This window comes from Scomber japonicus, chromosome 22 (genome assembly GCF_027409825.1).
Source record: "Scomber japonicus isolate fScoJap1 chromosome 22, fScoJap1.pri, whole genome shotgun sequence".
Taxonomy (NCBI): domain Eukaryota; kingdom Metazoa; phylum Chordata; class Actinopteri; order Scombriformes; family Scombridae; genus Scomber; species Scomber japonicus.
This window is the reverse complement of record NC_070599.1, coordinates 24790347-24808316: the sequence shown is the minus strand read 5'-3', so window position 1 is coordinate 24808316 and position 17970 is coordinate 24790347. Positions and strand designations below refer to the sequence as shown.

The 17970-nt window shown below is 40.9% G+C and overlaps 1 protein-coding gene across 1 annotated transcript; it reads left to right on the top strand.

The window, feature by feature from the left end:
- Positions 1–6265: 6265 nt before the first annotated feature.
- On the top strand, positions 6266–11947 carry LOC128384121 (coronin-2B-like). The gene is made up of 13 exons (XM_053343701.1): positions 6266–6487; positions 7150–7266; positions 7542–7691; positions 8191–8391; positions 8493–8609; positions 8981–9085; positions 9320–9416; positions 9914–10029; positions 10130–10220; positions 10340–10452; positions 11133–11300; positions 11669–11737; positions 11882–11947. Exons 1-13 carry the CDS (start codon positions 6287–6289, stop codon positions 11945–11947), a joined length of 1611 nt encoding a protein of 536 aa, XP_053199676.1. The 5' UTR covers positions 6266–6286.
- The last annotated feature ends 6023 nt before the right edge of the window (positions 11948–17970 follow it).

Sequence of the window (17970 nt, the reverse complement as noted above, 5' to 3'; positions counted from 1 at the left end):
CTTCTTTTCATCTTGGTGTGTACACAGTTGGTGTTTGTGTTTACTTACTGTGTTGTACTTTGTTAAAGCCACACAGTGGTGGTGATTTAACAATCATTAACCAAGTAATACCCTTGAACCTTCATTAGTTTAATGCCATGATCTAGAAAATTCAAGTACAGGGCACACAACACAAAAGGAATTGTAGTATATTTTAAACTCCATGAATCAAAAACTCAGACAAGAAAGAAAAAACATCTAAAAATATTCTATTCATGATTCATAATAAAGAAAAAACTAAAACTAAATGTTGATACCAGGGGTCATCTAAGTATGCATTGCTGTTTCTGTTTCTTGAGTTTTTTTTTGTTCTCTCTTCTGACCAAAGGACACACAGTGTTTGACGATGACGTCACTGAAGACGTGGTGTTTCCTGCCCATTACTGCCCTCCTCCTTCTGTCCGTTGTTCCCACAGCAACAGAAGTGGTGAGGTCGATGTCAGATTGTACAGGGTTTCTCCTTAACGGAACTCTACCACAGGTACCAGGAGTCTTGGAGGGCGGGAACATCCAAGATCAAAACCGATACAAAGTCATTTGCCAGACTTTTAACAACACAAGAAGATTTGTGACGCTCTACGACACCAAGAACAGGATCCCAGTGTTTTCTGCTGCCAAGTACAGAGGGGCAGAAAAGGGGGAACGCCCAAGGGAATGGAATATGGAACCACAGGTGTGTTTTTTTATTTTGATTTACTCATGCTGTCTTTTAACTAATTTGTAAGAGTTTTTGGGACTGCCAAAGTGCGTAACAAACAACTTTTAAATTTAGTTGGTCAGATGGAAGAACATGTTCATATTTTTGTTATGAGGTGGAACTTTACAAGTGTGCCATGTTGGATCCTGTTCTAAATGGAGAATAGTAAATTAACCCTTAAATAGGCAGGAGCAGAATATGAGATGTGAAAAATAAAATCCTAGTTATCTCATGTGTATCTAAGTAAAACTTTTTCATAAATATATTTTTAAATTTTGGGGCTAGTTAGTACTATAGTGCCAACTATAGTACTAACCATAAAAAAATATTTGTATGTTGTTAGGATGTTGGATAGTAGATAGGCTTTATTTTGTCACTATACAGAAGTACAGCGAAATTACAGCAATCACGATGTTTAACACAACGAAAAACAAGAGCTTCAGTCTATTCTGAATGTTTGCAAAGTTAGCTCTACTTTTACTTTATATTGTTCTCACCTGCACACAAATGGCTGTCCATTCTGTACCCTTTATTACGTAGGTTCTTTCATAGGTTTTTTGAAATTATTTGAAAATGACACAGTCCCGTCCTATCTTTAATTTTAGCCTCTTTCAGACAGAGGCTGAACTGAGGGGTCGCATGAAGGGCCAGATAGATTAGAATCAGGATGTGTTTAAAAACCTAAAAAAGTGCTTGAACTAGTTGGTTTGGTTGTCCAACACCTCCTTCTGTAAATGCTTTTAACAATTATCATAAAATCCTACTTTTTCAGTCATCATGTTTATCATTTAGTGACTGTTGTACTAGTGCTTTATATATACAGATTATTTCCCATAATACATGTTGCTTTATGCTGCCACTGACCAGGTTTGGCTGAAAGCTGATGTCATCTCAGTCTTTTAATTGTTGTCAATCCACCTTTGCTTTGTGAAATGAGCAGAATCTAGTAAAATAAATTAGTCTTATTATTGAAACTTGTCCAGTTTTGGGCTCATAGGGATAGGATTGCTGAGAGTTTAAATTATTTTCACTTTATTTATCTATTTAACATTTAATCTATTTCCCCGTTATATTGCCTGCATCAGTAACTTTCTTACTTACTTCTTACTTACAGCTTGAGAACATACTTTACAACAAGAACATGGAAAATGTAACCAGAAACAGGACCTACGAGCATCAGGCTGGGGACATTGATTATCGCAATAACAGCACGTTTAACAGGGGCCATTTATTTCCAAACTCATATGCATTTACTCAAACTGATAAAAACTCTACCTTCACCCTGACCAACATTGTTCCACAAGTAATCACATTCAATGGTGGAAGCTGGAGCAACATGGAGACCTGCATCAGATGTGTTATGGACAAGTACTGCATAAACAACAATAATAAAATTGAAGGCTTTGTGGTAACAGGAGCACAACCCAGCAACAACTCCCTCCTCAACAACAGGGTAAATATCCCCTCCATGCTCTGGTCAGCATTCTGCTGCTATAGTCGCAGTGGGAACAAGTGGCTAGCGAGTGCACACTGGGGCAACAATGATAAACCTAAAGGCAAATACCTGCAGACTAAGACCCTGGCAGAACTCGAAAAAGAATTGAACACAACGGCCTCAGAATTTAAAGTGTTTCCTGGAACACAATGTCCTCTCAACACAACTGTCAGCAAGTTTTACCCAAATCTTAATGCTAACTGCAAATGCCCAAAATACATTTCAACTACTTCTGCCTCGACTTCCACCCTGTGTCCTTTTCTTACACCTATGTTCATTATTATGTTTATACATATCTTGTATGTGTTTTTGCTGACAGCTGATTAACAGCTAAGCCTTTTCTTCACATTCAGTGCCAAACCATTCCAGCCCTCCTTGAAATTACAATCATGCCAATGTCCAATAAAATAGGAAGGGATATGTGTATATTCTGTCTCATAACAGTTGTCACAAGTGGCCCTGAGTTAAAATGTAACTTTAATCAAGTAGTTCAAATTTACCTTAACTGCATTAAGACCAGTTTAAAAAAGTTGTAATAAAATGTAACCTAAGCTTTGTAGAATTGTCATTCTTACTGTTGAATCAAGCTTTTTCTGCAGTTGATCTACCGTATATAATAAAATCAATCAAATCATGTTTGTCAATAGTTGAGTTTTGTTGATATGGTCCAAACCTACACTCACAAATTTGCCTCTAAAAACATCCCATCTTTAGACCTGAGAGAGAATAAAACTCACATGCTTATTCTGGAGAAGAAAACTCTTTAAGGATGTTACATTTTGAACAAAAGCATCACCAGCTATGTGATGCATGAATAGGAAAACTTTATTAATACATCAGTAGTTTTTCTCTACTCTACATTCAGATCTGTGAGCAACTCACTGATGTCAGCATATCCGACTCCGTTGGTTAAGATCTTAGCACGAACCTTTGGCTTGATCAGATGAGGAGCCACACCCATCCGCAGAGTTTGTTTCACCAACTCGCTGTTCATCATTAGTGCATCCTCCAGCTGGTCCTCTGTGGAACTGGACGTGTCGCTTGTCTCAAACAGGTCTGCCATCAGCTCCTTCATTTCAGAATAATTTGTGCCGTGGGTTTGAACCCTGCGCTGGACATTCCCGAGGACCAGGTGGTGAGGGAGGTCCATCCTCAGCACCTCTCGGACAATCACTGAGTTTTCTGGATAGTTTCCAGGTAGGACGTTTTGCTGCCTAGAAAACAAGGTGTTGATAATTGTGATGACAGCAGCACTGCTAGAGGTAGTAACTGTTGAGACTTAAATCAGGTAATGTGAAAGGAGTTAAAAGGATATTTTTCAATGCTTCTGCATCAATTCTCAGGTTCACAGTATCAGGCCAATATTAGGCCAGACAGATGTTGGCATTGAGACAGAAAATGGGTATTGGAAACAAGAATGGATTTTTAAAATCCTGCATGGTGAATCATGTGGTTGGTTTCCAGTGCCACATAAAGATAAAAACTGTCAAAGCTCAAACTTGTGGATCACATAGACTTTATTACCAATGTTTTCTTACTGCAGTGTGGTATCCAATGGCCCAGAGTGTTGCCCGGAAGAGGAAGCTAAGTGTTTGTTGTTATTCAGACTATACAAACGTTTTGTAATTCAGAGAGCAAAAAGCTTATTGAAGAACTGTGCAGGTCATGTAATCTGATTAATAACTCTTCTGAACTGTTTATCAATATTATTGATGTGAATTATGAGACACACATTTGTGGAAATGTGGTGGTGGTTTTCTCTTTTGTAGAAACATGTAACACTTTGGTAAGACAGTATGCTACATTATGCAAATGTTTATATATCTATGTATATATATATTTTATGCCTTAATCATAGGAAAAAAGACAGTAATGAGGACTAGGGTTTAAAACTCTTCTATCTAACTGTTCTCAGCTTTCAGTAACTATTGTTGAGTTATTGTCTAAAACTGTCGAAAGCTGTAACATTAAAATGTGTGTGTGTGTGTGTGTGTGTGTGTGTGTGTGTGACCATAGTATCGGATGTAGAGGAGTGTTTGTGTGCATGCAGCCGTGCATAAACTCGCTGGTTAATGTAGAAGGGGAGGCTAGATGTCATGGATCAGGAGTGAACACACACACACACACACACACACACACACAGACACACACACACACACACACACACACACACAGAAACAAAGCAAAGAGAGCAGCCTGGAGGTGGCTGCAGTCAGAAGTCAGCAGGAGTGCAGACACAGACAGCAGTATTCACAGCAGCAGAAGTTTGTTCTACTGATTCCTACATGACTGTATGCAAGGTAAGACACATTATATGCAGTTTTTGGGGGGATATTTTGGGCGCCTTTATTAAAAATTAAAGAGTCAAAAGAGAATTGGGGAAATATAGTCAACAAAGACCCATGCAGAGACTCGAATCGTGGACATTGTGGCACGTGGTCACCGCCTCAACCCTCTAGACCACCATGACCAACATGGTGCCCCTTTCTAAAATGTTATAATGTTTAAAGTGATTGAAATTAGTCTACAAAACTCTTTGTACTTGGTTTACAGAGCAACAAATGAAGCAGAATACTTGCTTTTGTCTTTTATTCTGTCATATTTATCTCATGCCATGTTTTCCTTTTAGTCTATTTTTATTTCTATTAATTCTACATTGAACACACATATATATGTTTCTATTGACCCTCGCTGCCCTCTAGTGTTTTGTTATCATATGACACCTATCCTATGACTTGAAATTATGAAATGAGTGACTCATTGACTGAAGACCTCTCATTTTAATGTTCCTTTTCCTCTTTCATCGTCATTTCCTTACTGTGGGAATTTGAATGAGGAACCTAATCTGTGGTTTGTTGAAATGTCACAAATACAGTGAAGGGAGCTGTGATTCAGTCCTCATATGTATCATATTAGCATAAATACAGTTGAGATGTTTTTGATATGATTTATATTGAGTGAGAGGAGCATCTGTGTTATTCCATATTAGAGAAGTTGTACTTGAGCTCTACTTGGTGGCCTGTACAAATATATATATCATGATACAAGTCAGTCAGTCCACGCTGAACAATCCTCAGACTGTCAAAGCTGGAGTCGAATGTCAAATAACACATGAATGCAACCTTGAGAGTCCTAGACTATTAATACAGCTAATTGGAAAGGATGAATAACGTCAGTGAGCACATCTGGACCAAATCTAAATACATCAGTGAGAGGTATGAAGCCAGATTTGCTCTGGAGAAATGTTGCCGGCCTCCAAATTTGTTGGTGGATGTAATAAGTCAACCTCTAAATTCATTATTGTGCAAAAGTGGCGCATAGTATAAATGTTTTCTGGATCACTTTTTGAATAACTGTCATGATTAAGTTAAGAAATCAGCTTTTCCTCACTGAGAGTAAACCTCTTCACCTTCTGAAACCAATCTTCAACAAAGAGTGGGGACGTTTTTCCACAATGCTTCCCGCATCTCCTTTCCTTTCTTCCCCTCTACTCTTTCCACTTTCTTCTTTCGTCTCCTCATGCGTTTCTTCTTCCCCTCTCTCCCTATGGTAAGCTGATCTTCTCCAGTCACAGTAAAGGTCAAAGGTCAGGATGAATTTGTAACCACAGGAAGTTTGTATGTTACTTCTGAATATTTGATGAGACAAGAAAACTGTTCTGTTCATGACGAAGGGATTTATCAGGGTCTGTGTGTGTGTGTGTGTGTGTGTGTGTGTGTGTGTGTGTGTGTGTGTGGTGGATGAATGATTCAAAAGTTCAGTTATTGAAGATGTATTATTGATAAGATTATCAAAGCCAATAATGACAGATGATTGCATTATTGATTAGACTGGATAATGCTGCTGCTGAAGTTCCACAACACTATTATGAGATTAGGTCAGTCTATCTCTCTCACACACACACACACACACACACACACACACACACACACACACACACACACACACACACACACACACACACACACACACACACACACACACACACACACACACACACACACACACAGATAAATCCTCTCAGGTTTCCTCCCCTCGTACTTCCTGTCCCACAGATGTCGTGGCGTTCCTCCTTCCGCTGCTCAAAGTTTCGTCACGTCTTCGGGAAGCCTGCCACCAAAGAGCACAGCTATGACGGGGTGCCAATCACACGCAGCGTCCATGACAACCACTACTGCTCAGCCAACCCCTGCTTCATCGCCGTGGTGACCGAGTGCGCGGGGGGCGGGTCCTTTTTGGTCCTGCCCATCCATCATGTGTGTAGTCATTTTTAAAGATGCTTGAAGACATAAAAATACTCAACTGACTAATAACTTGTGTCTTATATACTTCTTTGTCTCTTATTAAAAATACAAATGAATATATGAATAAGCAATTTCTTTTTAAATTCAAAAGTATGCTTTACTTATCCAGGAGTCATGCCCGTGGGTCCATGCCTTTAACTAAGATTTTTAATGAGCACTGAGGAAATTTACACTTTCATCAGATGAAGATGAGCGGAGGAAGACTTTCATCACGTATTGCTAACAAAACAAACCACGTCCTTTTGTTCAGGCTTTGGTGGAAAAGTCTCCATCTTTTGTTTGCAGTAGGGTTGTCATGTACTCCACAGTGTAGACTTATTTCAACCTTTGAGTCCATTGTTTGATAAGAATGTTTAATTTTATGCTAATCATGTCAAGAGGCTTTTAAAGTAACTCAGACATCAGCTGGATATCTGTCTGTGGTTAAAGTTCTTAATTTGGTACTAGTTGTAGGGAAAATAGGATTTTTCATGCCATAAAAATCTATATTAAAGCCCAAGTAACTTTATATAGTATTGACATTTTTGCATATTTAACTGACTGAAAGACTCTCTAGGTGACAGTTAACGCTTTTCTTCAGAGCAGTAAAAGTGGTTTCATGCTGTCTCTCTCAGACAGGCAGAGTTGACCCTCAGCACCCGAGGGTCTGCGGTCACAGGAGCAGAGTCCTGGACGTCAAGTGGAACCCGTTTGACGATCACTGCATCGCTTCGTGCTCAGAGGACTGCACTGTATGCACTGTCCCCTTCATGTTTTCCCTGTGTGTGTGTGTGTGTGTGTGTGTGTGTGTGTGTGTGTGTTGACTTTAATGCTCAGTTTTGTTTGTTTTGTTCTGAAACACAGTTTTTGGGTTAAAACTTAGTCTAAGGTTTAAAGTTAGAGCTGCAATGATTAGTCGTTTAGTTGATAATCAATTAACAGAAAATTAATGAAAAGCTATTTTAAAAATCGTTAGCTGCAGCCCTGAACACGTATAGTGAAAATAAGGATATGTGCGGGTGTCTAGGTAAAGATCTGGGACATCCCGGTCTGTGGCGTCCAACAGAACCTCACCCAGGCCAGGAAGACTCTGATCGGTCACTCCAGGAGAGTGGCGCTTATTGAGTGGCATCCGACAGCTGAGAATCTGCTGCTTAGCTCCGCCTATGACTACAAGGTAAGGAGCCTCATTATTAGGAGCCTCATTATACAGTGCTTATCTCAGTCTAATATATTACTTTTGTTCTTATATTGATGGTGGCAGTGGTTCAGGAGGTGGAGTGGTTCATCCATTAATCACTTAGCAGAACGTTTACTAGCTCCTTCAGTTTAAGAGTCCTTGAGCAAGATACTGAGCCCCAAATTACTTGATTGCTTAAATGATTAGATTAGATCCGGATGAGCAGGTTGGCACCTTGCATGGCAGCGCCTGCCATCAGTGTGTGCATGTGTGCATGTGGTTTGTAGTGTAAAAGTGCTTTGAGTGGTCAGAAAGCTAGAAAGGTGCAGTCCATTAACCATATCAAACATTATAATATATCCACACTGCAACTTGAATACACTATGCAGTTATGAGGCATTAATGTATTTCTTGCTGCAAAAAATGTAATGTCTGTGCAGATCAGGTGAACATACCCTGCATAGTAGCCTTGACTTTGTCTCTCTTTGGGCCCCAGGTGCTCCTGTGGGATGTTTCTCAGGAAGGTGCAGTGCTCAGGTACCCGGTCCGCATGGTTTTGATGCCAATCCACCACCGTTGCCCATCTGAGATGCTGCTGCTGTCTGTCAGCTTCAACAGTGATGGCAGCAGGCTGGCAATCACATCCAAAGACAGACGGGTTCGAGTCCTGGACCCACGGACAGGAAAGATTTTACAGGTGTGTGTTGGAAGAAAAAAAGGGCATGAGCAACAATGGTAATGAATGTTTTTCTGTAAGGCACATCTCATACATACAGTACATGGTGTGTTTTCCTGCAGGTGTCCAACAGTAAGTCCCACAGGGCCAGTAAAGTTTTATACATTGGAGGGTTGAAGATGCTGCTGTCCACTGGCAGCTCGCCCTGGAACCACAGACAGATTGTTCTTTGGGACCCTGTAAGACACAAACATAACGGCAAAACACATGTGCATTTTCATTTTTCTCTTTACTTTCTATTACCATAATCTCTTTCTGAACTGTGGTCAATGCACGAAGACCTTGTTCATTGTAAACAATGGTGACCAACATCTTCTATCAAAATATCTTCTAAAAAAAGTTTAAACATGTCTCCGCCTTTTAGGAATTATTACAGCAAGAAAAACACACACCAGTGTTCATTTGGGCATCTGACAGTTATTTTAAGACCGACTTGTAAAACTGTGAACGTGTCCTCTAACATTTCATCTGCCAAAACATGATGTTTTTGAAGATGTTTATTAAGAAAATGTAGAGGTGAAACTTTCATTCTATGTATATTTGTGTGCAGGACGACTTATCTGAGCCTCTGTATGAAGAAGATTTGGACGGGTCTGCAGGAGTTCTCTTCCCGTTCTACGACCCAGACACACACATGCTCTACCTGGCTGGAAAGGTCCTACAACACAGAAAAACATGCACACAGACAATATTGATTAAGGACAGGCAGACGATTTACACTCCTTTAGTTGGGTTTCTTTGGTCTGAACAGGGATGCTCCTCTGAGTTCAAACTAACTGCCTCAAAAAATATCATTGTGCACTGAAATTCCTGCATCACCATTACACAAAACCAACAGTAAGAAGGTCAAGGGTCACCATAAGTGTTTTGGTGTGTTTGCGTGCTATAGGGTGATGGGAACATCAGGTACTATGAGCTGAGTGCTGAGAAACCTTACATCAGCTTCCTAACAGAGTACAGATCCCTGCTGCCACAGAAAGGACTGGGTGAGATGTACAAACATACACACACTCATAGCTGCTAATACACACAGTCATAACCTGGGCTGTTCACTTACATAAATAAAAGTTGATGGTGTGGTCTTGATACATTTTTAAAACCAATAACAGCATTGAAATGTGTCGCTGTTGCATCCTAATACTGAAAAGGCAGACTTTAGCAACCAATCTCAAACGATAGTTGATGCAATTACATCGTTTTTTGTTAGCTGAACGCGACAGAAAAACCACACAAAGTTGGCCACAACCAAGCGTTGAAGACAAATGTAAACTATCCAACAATATGAAACAAATTTTACAAATGTACGACTTAGATTGAGTTAAAGTTTCAGCTTTAGGCAGGCGTTCCCTTACTATACTTTTCCCAAAAGTACAATTCTTATTCTTATAAGAATGCTTATTTCAGACAAAGACCAACTTAAGCTATCTGTACTTTGAAAAAGTAGTATCATTATTCAGCTTGCTATGCTCTTTTCTTCATTCAGGAGTGATGCCAAAGCGTGGTCTGGATGTGAGCGCATGTGAGGTTTTCCGATTTTATCGTCTGATTGCTGTCAAAGACCTCGTGGAACCACTGTCAATGATTGTACCACGAAAAGAGGTTAAGTTGATCTTGTCATTGTCATAAGTGGTGCGCTTTACCATGATATTCAAGACAGAAAAAAACTCTGAACGATAGAAAGTTATGTCTTTTCCTTCAGTCAGGTATTTTCCAGGAGGATCTGTACCCAATGACATCAGGAAACCAGGCAGCCATGACAGCTCAGGAGTGGCTATCAGGGATTAACAGAAGTCAGTAACATCTGTGCTTTTGAATGACCGACAGTGACTGCATGCCTCTAGTTTTTCTCAATGACCCAGAAATGCTCTAATTAGAAAAGCTACTTCATCTCAATTGTGTCTTTCACTAGACCCAGTGCTGATGTCTTTGAAGCCTGGGACTCAAATAGCCAACCCTTACCCAGAAACCCCAGCTGACAAGGGGCTAGTGAGGCAACTGAGCTGGTTCCAGATGGGCCCGGCTGTCGGCACAGTGTCTGGAGCAGACCTGGACTTAATGGAGGAGGTAGCAAATGTTTTACTATGTATTACACTTTAGTGAATTTCCAGTTTTGTGAGTTATGTCATGTCCTTTCACAAGAGGTGGAAGAACAGGTCTCTCAGTGCTTTGGCTGTACAGATGGAACTGTTGAGCTTCTGTGATGTGTTGATTAGATAAAGATGGTGCAACACCAAGATTTCTTTGTGCTTGTCCTGCTCACTCTGACAGACAAATAGGACCTTCATGTAAATGTTCTTGTATTTTAGAAAATGACCAACTAAGCAAGCTATTCCAATATTTATTGTTGTAAAACTATTATTGCACTTAATTTTGGAAAATAAAAAGCTAGCTACGAGTACATACTTTGGCACTAATTTAGCTATCTGTACCAATTCTTATTCTGGAAAAAGATCAACTTAGTCATTTAAGAAAAAGACCAGCTTTAGCTATACCTATTTTACGTAAGGACACACTTTATAGTTTGCTGGATACTTTTATTGGAAAACGAGCAACTAACTAGCTGGACTAATACTCCCACCTTTCTTTATAATAATAGAGTGATGTTTTCTCTCCATCAGCAGCTCTTATTCACAGTTAACCCAATAATATCTGAATGTGTCAGGTTGAACTGGCTTACCAGCTGATTTTCTCTCTCTGTTGAGGCCTTCATCAAAGAGCAGCTGGCCTACCAGGACGCCAAATACCCAAAGGAGGTGAGTGATCTGTCGGGGTGGCAGCCAGATGAGACACAGACCCCGCTGTGGACGTACTGCTGCACACCGCACTGCTGCGAACCTGCAGAGAAACCGCCACCCACCACTGAAAGCGAGGTGAGATACAGAATACCAGTGTATGTTTGTGGACACACACTGGGGGAACATTCTTCTGACTTTCCGGATTTTGCTATTTGAATTAGAAGATGTCTTTACTATCAATTTGTACCAACGTTTTCTTTTTTCCACATTTGTTCATATTCATCTAATTTGTAGAATTTGCAGTGGTTGAATACAGTCGAACAAATGCAATTGTTTAAATCTAATGTAAATCTTCCAAAACTGACTAGAAGAAGAGAAAATAGTTAATTTCTCTCTAAATTTTATCCTTCCCACTAAAAATGGACATCATTAATAAATGATGTACAGGAACAGTTTCCTTGTTCCTGCCAATAAATTCACTGGACTTTCCCTTTTTATTTCAGCTCCTTCAAGCATTTTATAGACAGCAAGACGAGATTAGAGGCCTGAGAGAACAACTTCATCAGAAAGAAGTTAGTACACAAACACAATTCAGAAAAGATGAAAACATGAATGAGAAAACATGTTAATCAAACAGTAATGTGCAAACCTATTACAAGCTATTGATATTTGTATTGTGGGGGATTAAAAGGACTCAGCTTGTTCCTGTTCTGCAGGAGAGGATCGCTCAGCTGGAACTGGAGATCAAAAACACCAGAAACAACATGAGGGCAACGTTCTGATTCAACCAATCCACTCTCGCATTGCCGTTTTCACACAATGAACCAATCAAACTGTTCAACATTTCCAACCAATAAAAGAAATATGTTGCTAATATTTTTACCTGGGTACTGATTTTCAGTTACATTCTTTGGATGGCTAACAACCCCTCAACTCTAATTTCTTTCACTTTTGGGTTAGGGTTACATAACTTCAACAAACTTTAGTGATAATTAAAATGATCAGCCATGATGTCAACAGCACATTAAAGTGATCCACATCAACGATTTAGCAAATTAACATGCTTTCAGAGCATTATTGAAGTATATCCGTTCTGCCAGACTCTTTCAATGATGTGGGACAGTGATCTTTTTTTCCCCACAACATTTCCAAAGTAAATGTGCATGTAGTAATTTATAGGATTGATCCCTAAAGATCTGAGTTCAATCAAAAGTGGAAATTCCCCCTGATTTTTGGGCCAGTGGTAAAATTTGAGACATGCAAGTTTAAAAAATGTTTCAACAACAGCCAAAAATGCGCACAGGAGCTCAATGCATCTGCTGCATGAACAAAGTTTCTGGTGAGTTCTGAGTTCAGTCAGAAGCTGAGCTGAACACAAACATTCCCACACAGGTAGATAGCTTGTAAATTGGCCATTTGGGGAAAACGATGCAGTTAAATCCATGTAAATGAGGCAAAATGTTCTCACTCTGGATACAGTTTTACTGGTAAAACCTGAGACTTGACATAGTTTGTAGGTGTCCATGTACCCATTACATGGGGGAATCATTAGAACTCAATAGAAAGTGCTCCAGTACACCACCACCACCACCACCCATTATGACCTCAGTAGTAAACAAAATATTATTATCACCTTTCTGTCGAGCTTCATGAAAGTAGTATTCACGGCATTCTTCCTCCATGACTGGAAACAGGTGATTTCGCCTCTGATTGGACACCAGGTGTCATTAATGACTGTGACTGGAGCAGAGAGCATGAAGAGCTGCAATATAAGGAGCGAGCAGCCACATGTTACTCACAGCTTCAAGCCTAAAGTCGACATCCTTTAACTGTCTGCTGCTGGAGCTGAACTACTGTTGTTTGTGAGTCAAACATGATGCTTGGACTCTCTTTAAGGTGAGTTAAATGTCTTTATTTTCCCCTTTTGAGATGACAGTGAATGTTTAACTCCTCAACCAATTTAATGTTCATGCTTGAAATAATTTGCTTTGTAACACTACTGCAGGGTTTCTTGGATCTGTCTGCTGCTATTTAGCAGTGGAGCATGCTTTCCTGCAAAAGGTGGTGACTATGCTCCTGGATCATCAAACCTTCAGCCTGAAGGCTCATTTCGTCCTCTAGTGCACCGCCAACCATCTGCTAACCCTGGTTCTCCTACTGGAAACCACGCCTCCTCCAGCATGGCTGCAGGCTACGCACCCAGCCTTCCTATCTCCTTCTCCAGTGCAGGTTACACCAGCCATCCTGCTGGCTCTGGCTCTGGCTCGGTGTATCGTCAGCCTTCTGCTGGCTCCGGCTCTGGCTCGGTGTATCGTCAGCCTTCTGCTGGCTCCGGCTCTGGCTCGGTGTATCGTCAGCCTTCTGCTGGCGCTGGCTCTGGCTCGGTGTATCGTCAGCCTTCTGCTGGCGCTGGCTCTGGCTCGGTGTATCGTCAGCCTTCTGCTGGCGCTGGCTCTGGCTATGGAGACACTTCAGGCTTTGCATACTCAGCTGGAAACGCAGGTACAAACTTCAACTAGCTTGAGAAACATGAATGTGCCAGTGTAATATTCTTGAAGTCCACGTTATGGCTTGGATGTCAGGTTTCAGTTGTAGTTCTGCTTTACTAACTTCTGCATACAAAGGATCAACACTGAATCTTTACTTAAACTCTAATTCTCAAGATTTAACCCCTTCCTTTTTCAGGCAATGCATTTGGATCTTCTGGCTCACTGTCAGGCGGTGCAGCCTCTGATCTGAACGCCTGGATAGAGGCTCGTCCTTTCATTGACTTGAGCTTCCTGGAATCTGCTCAGGGGATGCCAGATGGCCTAAGCCAGGAGACTTCCCTTCCAGTCCCTTCATCCTACATTGTCCAGTCCAGAAATGGTTACCTGCGAGATAGACAGGCCTACTCCCACAAGACTTACGACCCTGAGTTTCCTGAAGCACCAGTTTTGATGTCTGCACCAGCAAGTGGCTCCAAAGGAGGAAAGAAGGTCTAATGAGGTAAAATGAACAAGAGAAGCCTGAGCTCATTCTACAGTTTATGGTGATTAACCCATGTGTCTTGTTGCAGGGTAAACTGATCTTCAGCCCTTCTGGAACATCGAGTAAAATTTCTGAAAGTATTAAATAAAAAAATGACCATGACAAGTGTGTTTGTCTTTGCCCTACAGAATTGAATGTATTTGAAATATGAAGTATTTCAAAGAAATTAAACTGTCTAGCTTAATCAGACTTGGACATTAAGGTATTCTGAAATGGGTTCAGAAGTCAAACTTCCATCAAAACATGGTTGCAACTTGACATGTCATACACCTCAACATGAAGTGCTTTGGAAAAGTATTCATACCCCTTGCACTTTTCCTGTCACATTACAACCACAAACTTCAATTTTGTGATTGGCCCAACACAAAATGGCAGATAATTAAAGTGGAAGGAAAATGACTGTTTACAACTACCTGGAAGTTAACATGTATTCAGCCCCTTTTATACTGGTTACAATCCAGTGTAACCAACTTCCTTCAGAAATCGAAATTGGTAAATGAGTCCACCTGTATACTTCAAAGTATAAATACAGCTATTCTGTGAAGGCCTCAGGTTTATTAGTGAACTAATAGCATCATGAAAACTAGAACACACCAGACAGGTCAGGGTTACATTATAAAAACATATCCCAAGTGTTGAGCATCTCAGAGCACTGTTCAATCCAACTGAATGTAAACCATGGTACAACTGCAAACCTACCAAGATGTGGCTGTCCACAAACTAACAGGCTGGGCTAGGAGAACATTAATCAGAAGCAGCCAAGAGGCCCAGGGTAACTCTGGAAGAGCTGCAGATGTACCAGAGTTAGAAAATGCACTTTAACTTTTTTCTAATTGTATTTGGGGAACTTATTTTTTTGAAAATTTGTGAATTCTCAGTTTTACCTTTTTGGCTGTCATCTCTTTCTGTACCTCCTGGGTTTCCGTAGTTCATCGCGTCAGCTCCTCACAGTGCTGTGTTGTATTGATGAGGGTGAGTTGTGTTAGGAAATGCTGCTGTGATTTCTAACAATTTTCTTTGAAAAACGATCTATTTATGTTAACATTTTTGGCGCATATTATATAATGTAAATGCCGCTAGCATTACGTAGCTGTTTTTATATGGTTTTAACCATTAATGGATGTTTTTATTTTTCGCGCCTTTTGTACTACGGCAGGCTGCTGCGTAATGGAAACCAGACAGCGCTGCAGAGCATTTTAGCACATCTCATTATTTTACTTATTCAGGAGCAGAAAGTACAGAAATAGTCCAGAAGACTGGTACATATGTGTTTATGTCTCCTTTGTTAAATGTAATTATTTTCGCTATTTACCCCACATATACAATATTTTGTCCACTAGGTGTCACTTTTCTCATATTGGTTATTATGGTTTGAGATTTATTAGTTAAAAACAAAGTGTTTTCGTGTCTGCTTTTATTTAGTAAAGTGTAAAAGTACATTTCTAAGCATTGTAAAAGTAAATCTATTAAATCAGACAGTGGTGTGTTGCATTGATGAGGGAGCAGAAAGTACAGAAAGAGTCCAGAAAACTGGTACATGTGTGTTTATGTCTTCTGCAGGAGCAAATAAATGCAGGAAAACAACCCCTGACTCATCATTATCCACACCTGATCCAAACCTGTTACACAGAGATCAACAGCTCAGGTGTGAGAATCTGTTCACAGGACAACTAACAGTCGTGCACTCCACAAATCTATGGAAGAGTGGCAAGAAGTCCTGTTTGCATTTTGCCACAAGCCATGTAGCGGACACAGGTAACATGCAAAACGCCATGTGAGGCAGAAACCTAACACTGCACATCAACCTGAACACACCGTCCCCACCGTGAAACATGGTGGTGGTGGCATCATGCTGTGGAGATGCTTCTCTTCAGCAGGGACAGGGAAGCTGGTCAGAGTTGTTGGGAAGATGGATGGCGCTAAATACAGGTCAATCCTGGAGGAAAACCTGTTAAGGCTGCAAAAGACTTGACTGGGACAGAGGTTCACCTTTCAGCAGGACTACGACCCTAAACATACAGCCAGACCATCAATGGAATGGTTCAGATCAAAGCATATTAATGTGTTAGAATGTAGTAATTTATGGGACTGATCCCTAAAGATCTGAGTTCAATCAAAAGTGGAAATCCCCTTCCCTTCACAAGCACCACCACCCACTATGACCTCAGTAGTAAACAAAGTATTATCACCTTTCTGACGAGCTTCATAAAAGTAGAATTCACTACAGAGCTCTTTGAATTGTATTGAATTGCATTCGATTGCACAAGTGTTCCTAATAAAGTGCTCACTGAGTATATCTCTTCTTATTATTATATAGATAAAGATAATTAAAAAAAAATGTGTTTCTATAGATTAATATGTTGTTTTTGTCAGTTGACAAGCTTTTACTCTTAACAGAGTATGTTTACATTCATTTGGGTAGGAGTTCTTCCTCCATGACTGGAAACAGGTGATTTCGCCTCTGATTGGACACCAGGTGTCATTAATGACTGTGACTGGAGCAGAGAGCATGAAGAGCTGCAATATAAGGAGCGAGCAGCCACATGCAACTCACAGCTTCAAGCCTAAAGTCGACATCCTTTAACTGTTTGCTGCTGGAGCTGAACTACTGTTGTTTGTGAGTCAAACATGATGCTTGGACTCTCTTTAAGGTGAGTTAAATGTCTTTATTTTCCCCTTTTGGGATGACAGTGAATGTTTAACTCCTCAACCAATTTAACGTTCATGCTGGAAATAATTTGCTTTGTAACACTACTACAGGGTTTCTTGGATCTGTCTGCTGCTATTTAGCAGTGTTGCATGCTTTCCTGCAAAAGGTGGTGACTATGCTCCTGGATCATCAAACCTTCAGCCTGAAGGCTCATTTCGTCCTCTAGTGCACCGCCAACCATCTGCTAACCCTGGTTCTCCTACTGGAAGCCATGCCTCCTCCAGCATGGCTGCAGGCTACGCACCCAGCCTTCCTATCTCCTACTCCAGTGCAGGTTACACCAGCCATCCTGTTGGCTCCGGCTCTGGCTCGGTGTATCGTCAGCCTTCTGCTGGCTCCGGCTCTGGCTCGGTGTATCGCCAGCCTTCTGCTGGCTCCGGCTCTGGCTCGGTGTATCGTCAGCCTTCTGCTGGCTCCGGCTCTGGCTCGGTGTATCGTCAGCCTTCTGCTGGCTCCGGCTCAGTCTATGGAGACACTTCAGGCTTTACATACTCAGCTGGAAATGCTGGAAACGCAGGTACAAACTTTAACTAGCTTGAGAAACATGAATGTGCCAGTGTAATCTTGAAGTCCGAGTTATGGCTTGGGTGTCAGGTTTCAGTTGTATTTCTGCTTTACTAACTTCTGCATACAAAGGATCAACACTGAATCTTTACTTAAACTCTAATTCTCAAGATTTAACCCCTTCCCTTTTCAGGCAACGCATTTGGATCTTCTGGCCCACTGTCAGGCGGTGCAGCCTCTGATCTGAACGCCTGGATAGAGGCTCGTCCTTTCATTGACTTGAGCTTCCTGGAATCTGCTCAGGAGATGCCAGATGGCCTAAGCCAGGAGACTTCCCTTCCAATCCCTTCATCCTACATTGTCCAGTCCAGAAATGGTTACCTGCGAGATAGACAGGCCTACTCCCACAAGACTTACGACCCTGAGTTTCCTGAAGCACCAGTTTTGATGTCTGCACCAGCAAGTGGCTCCAAAGGAGGAAAGAAGGTCTAATGAGGTAAAATGAACAAGAAAAGCCTGAGCTCATTCTACAGTTTATGATTATTAACCCATGTGTCTTGT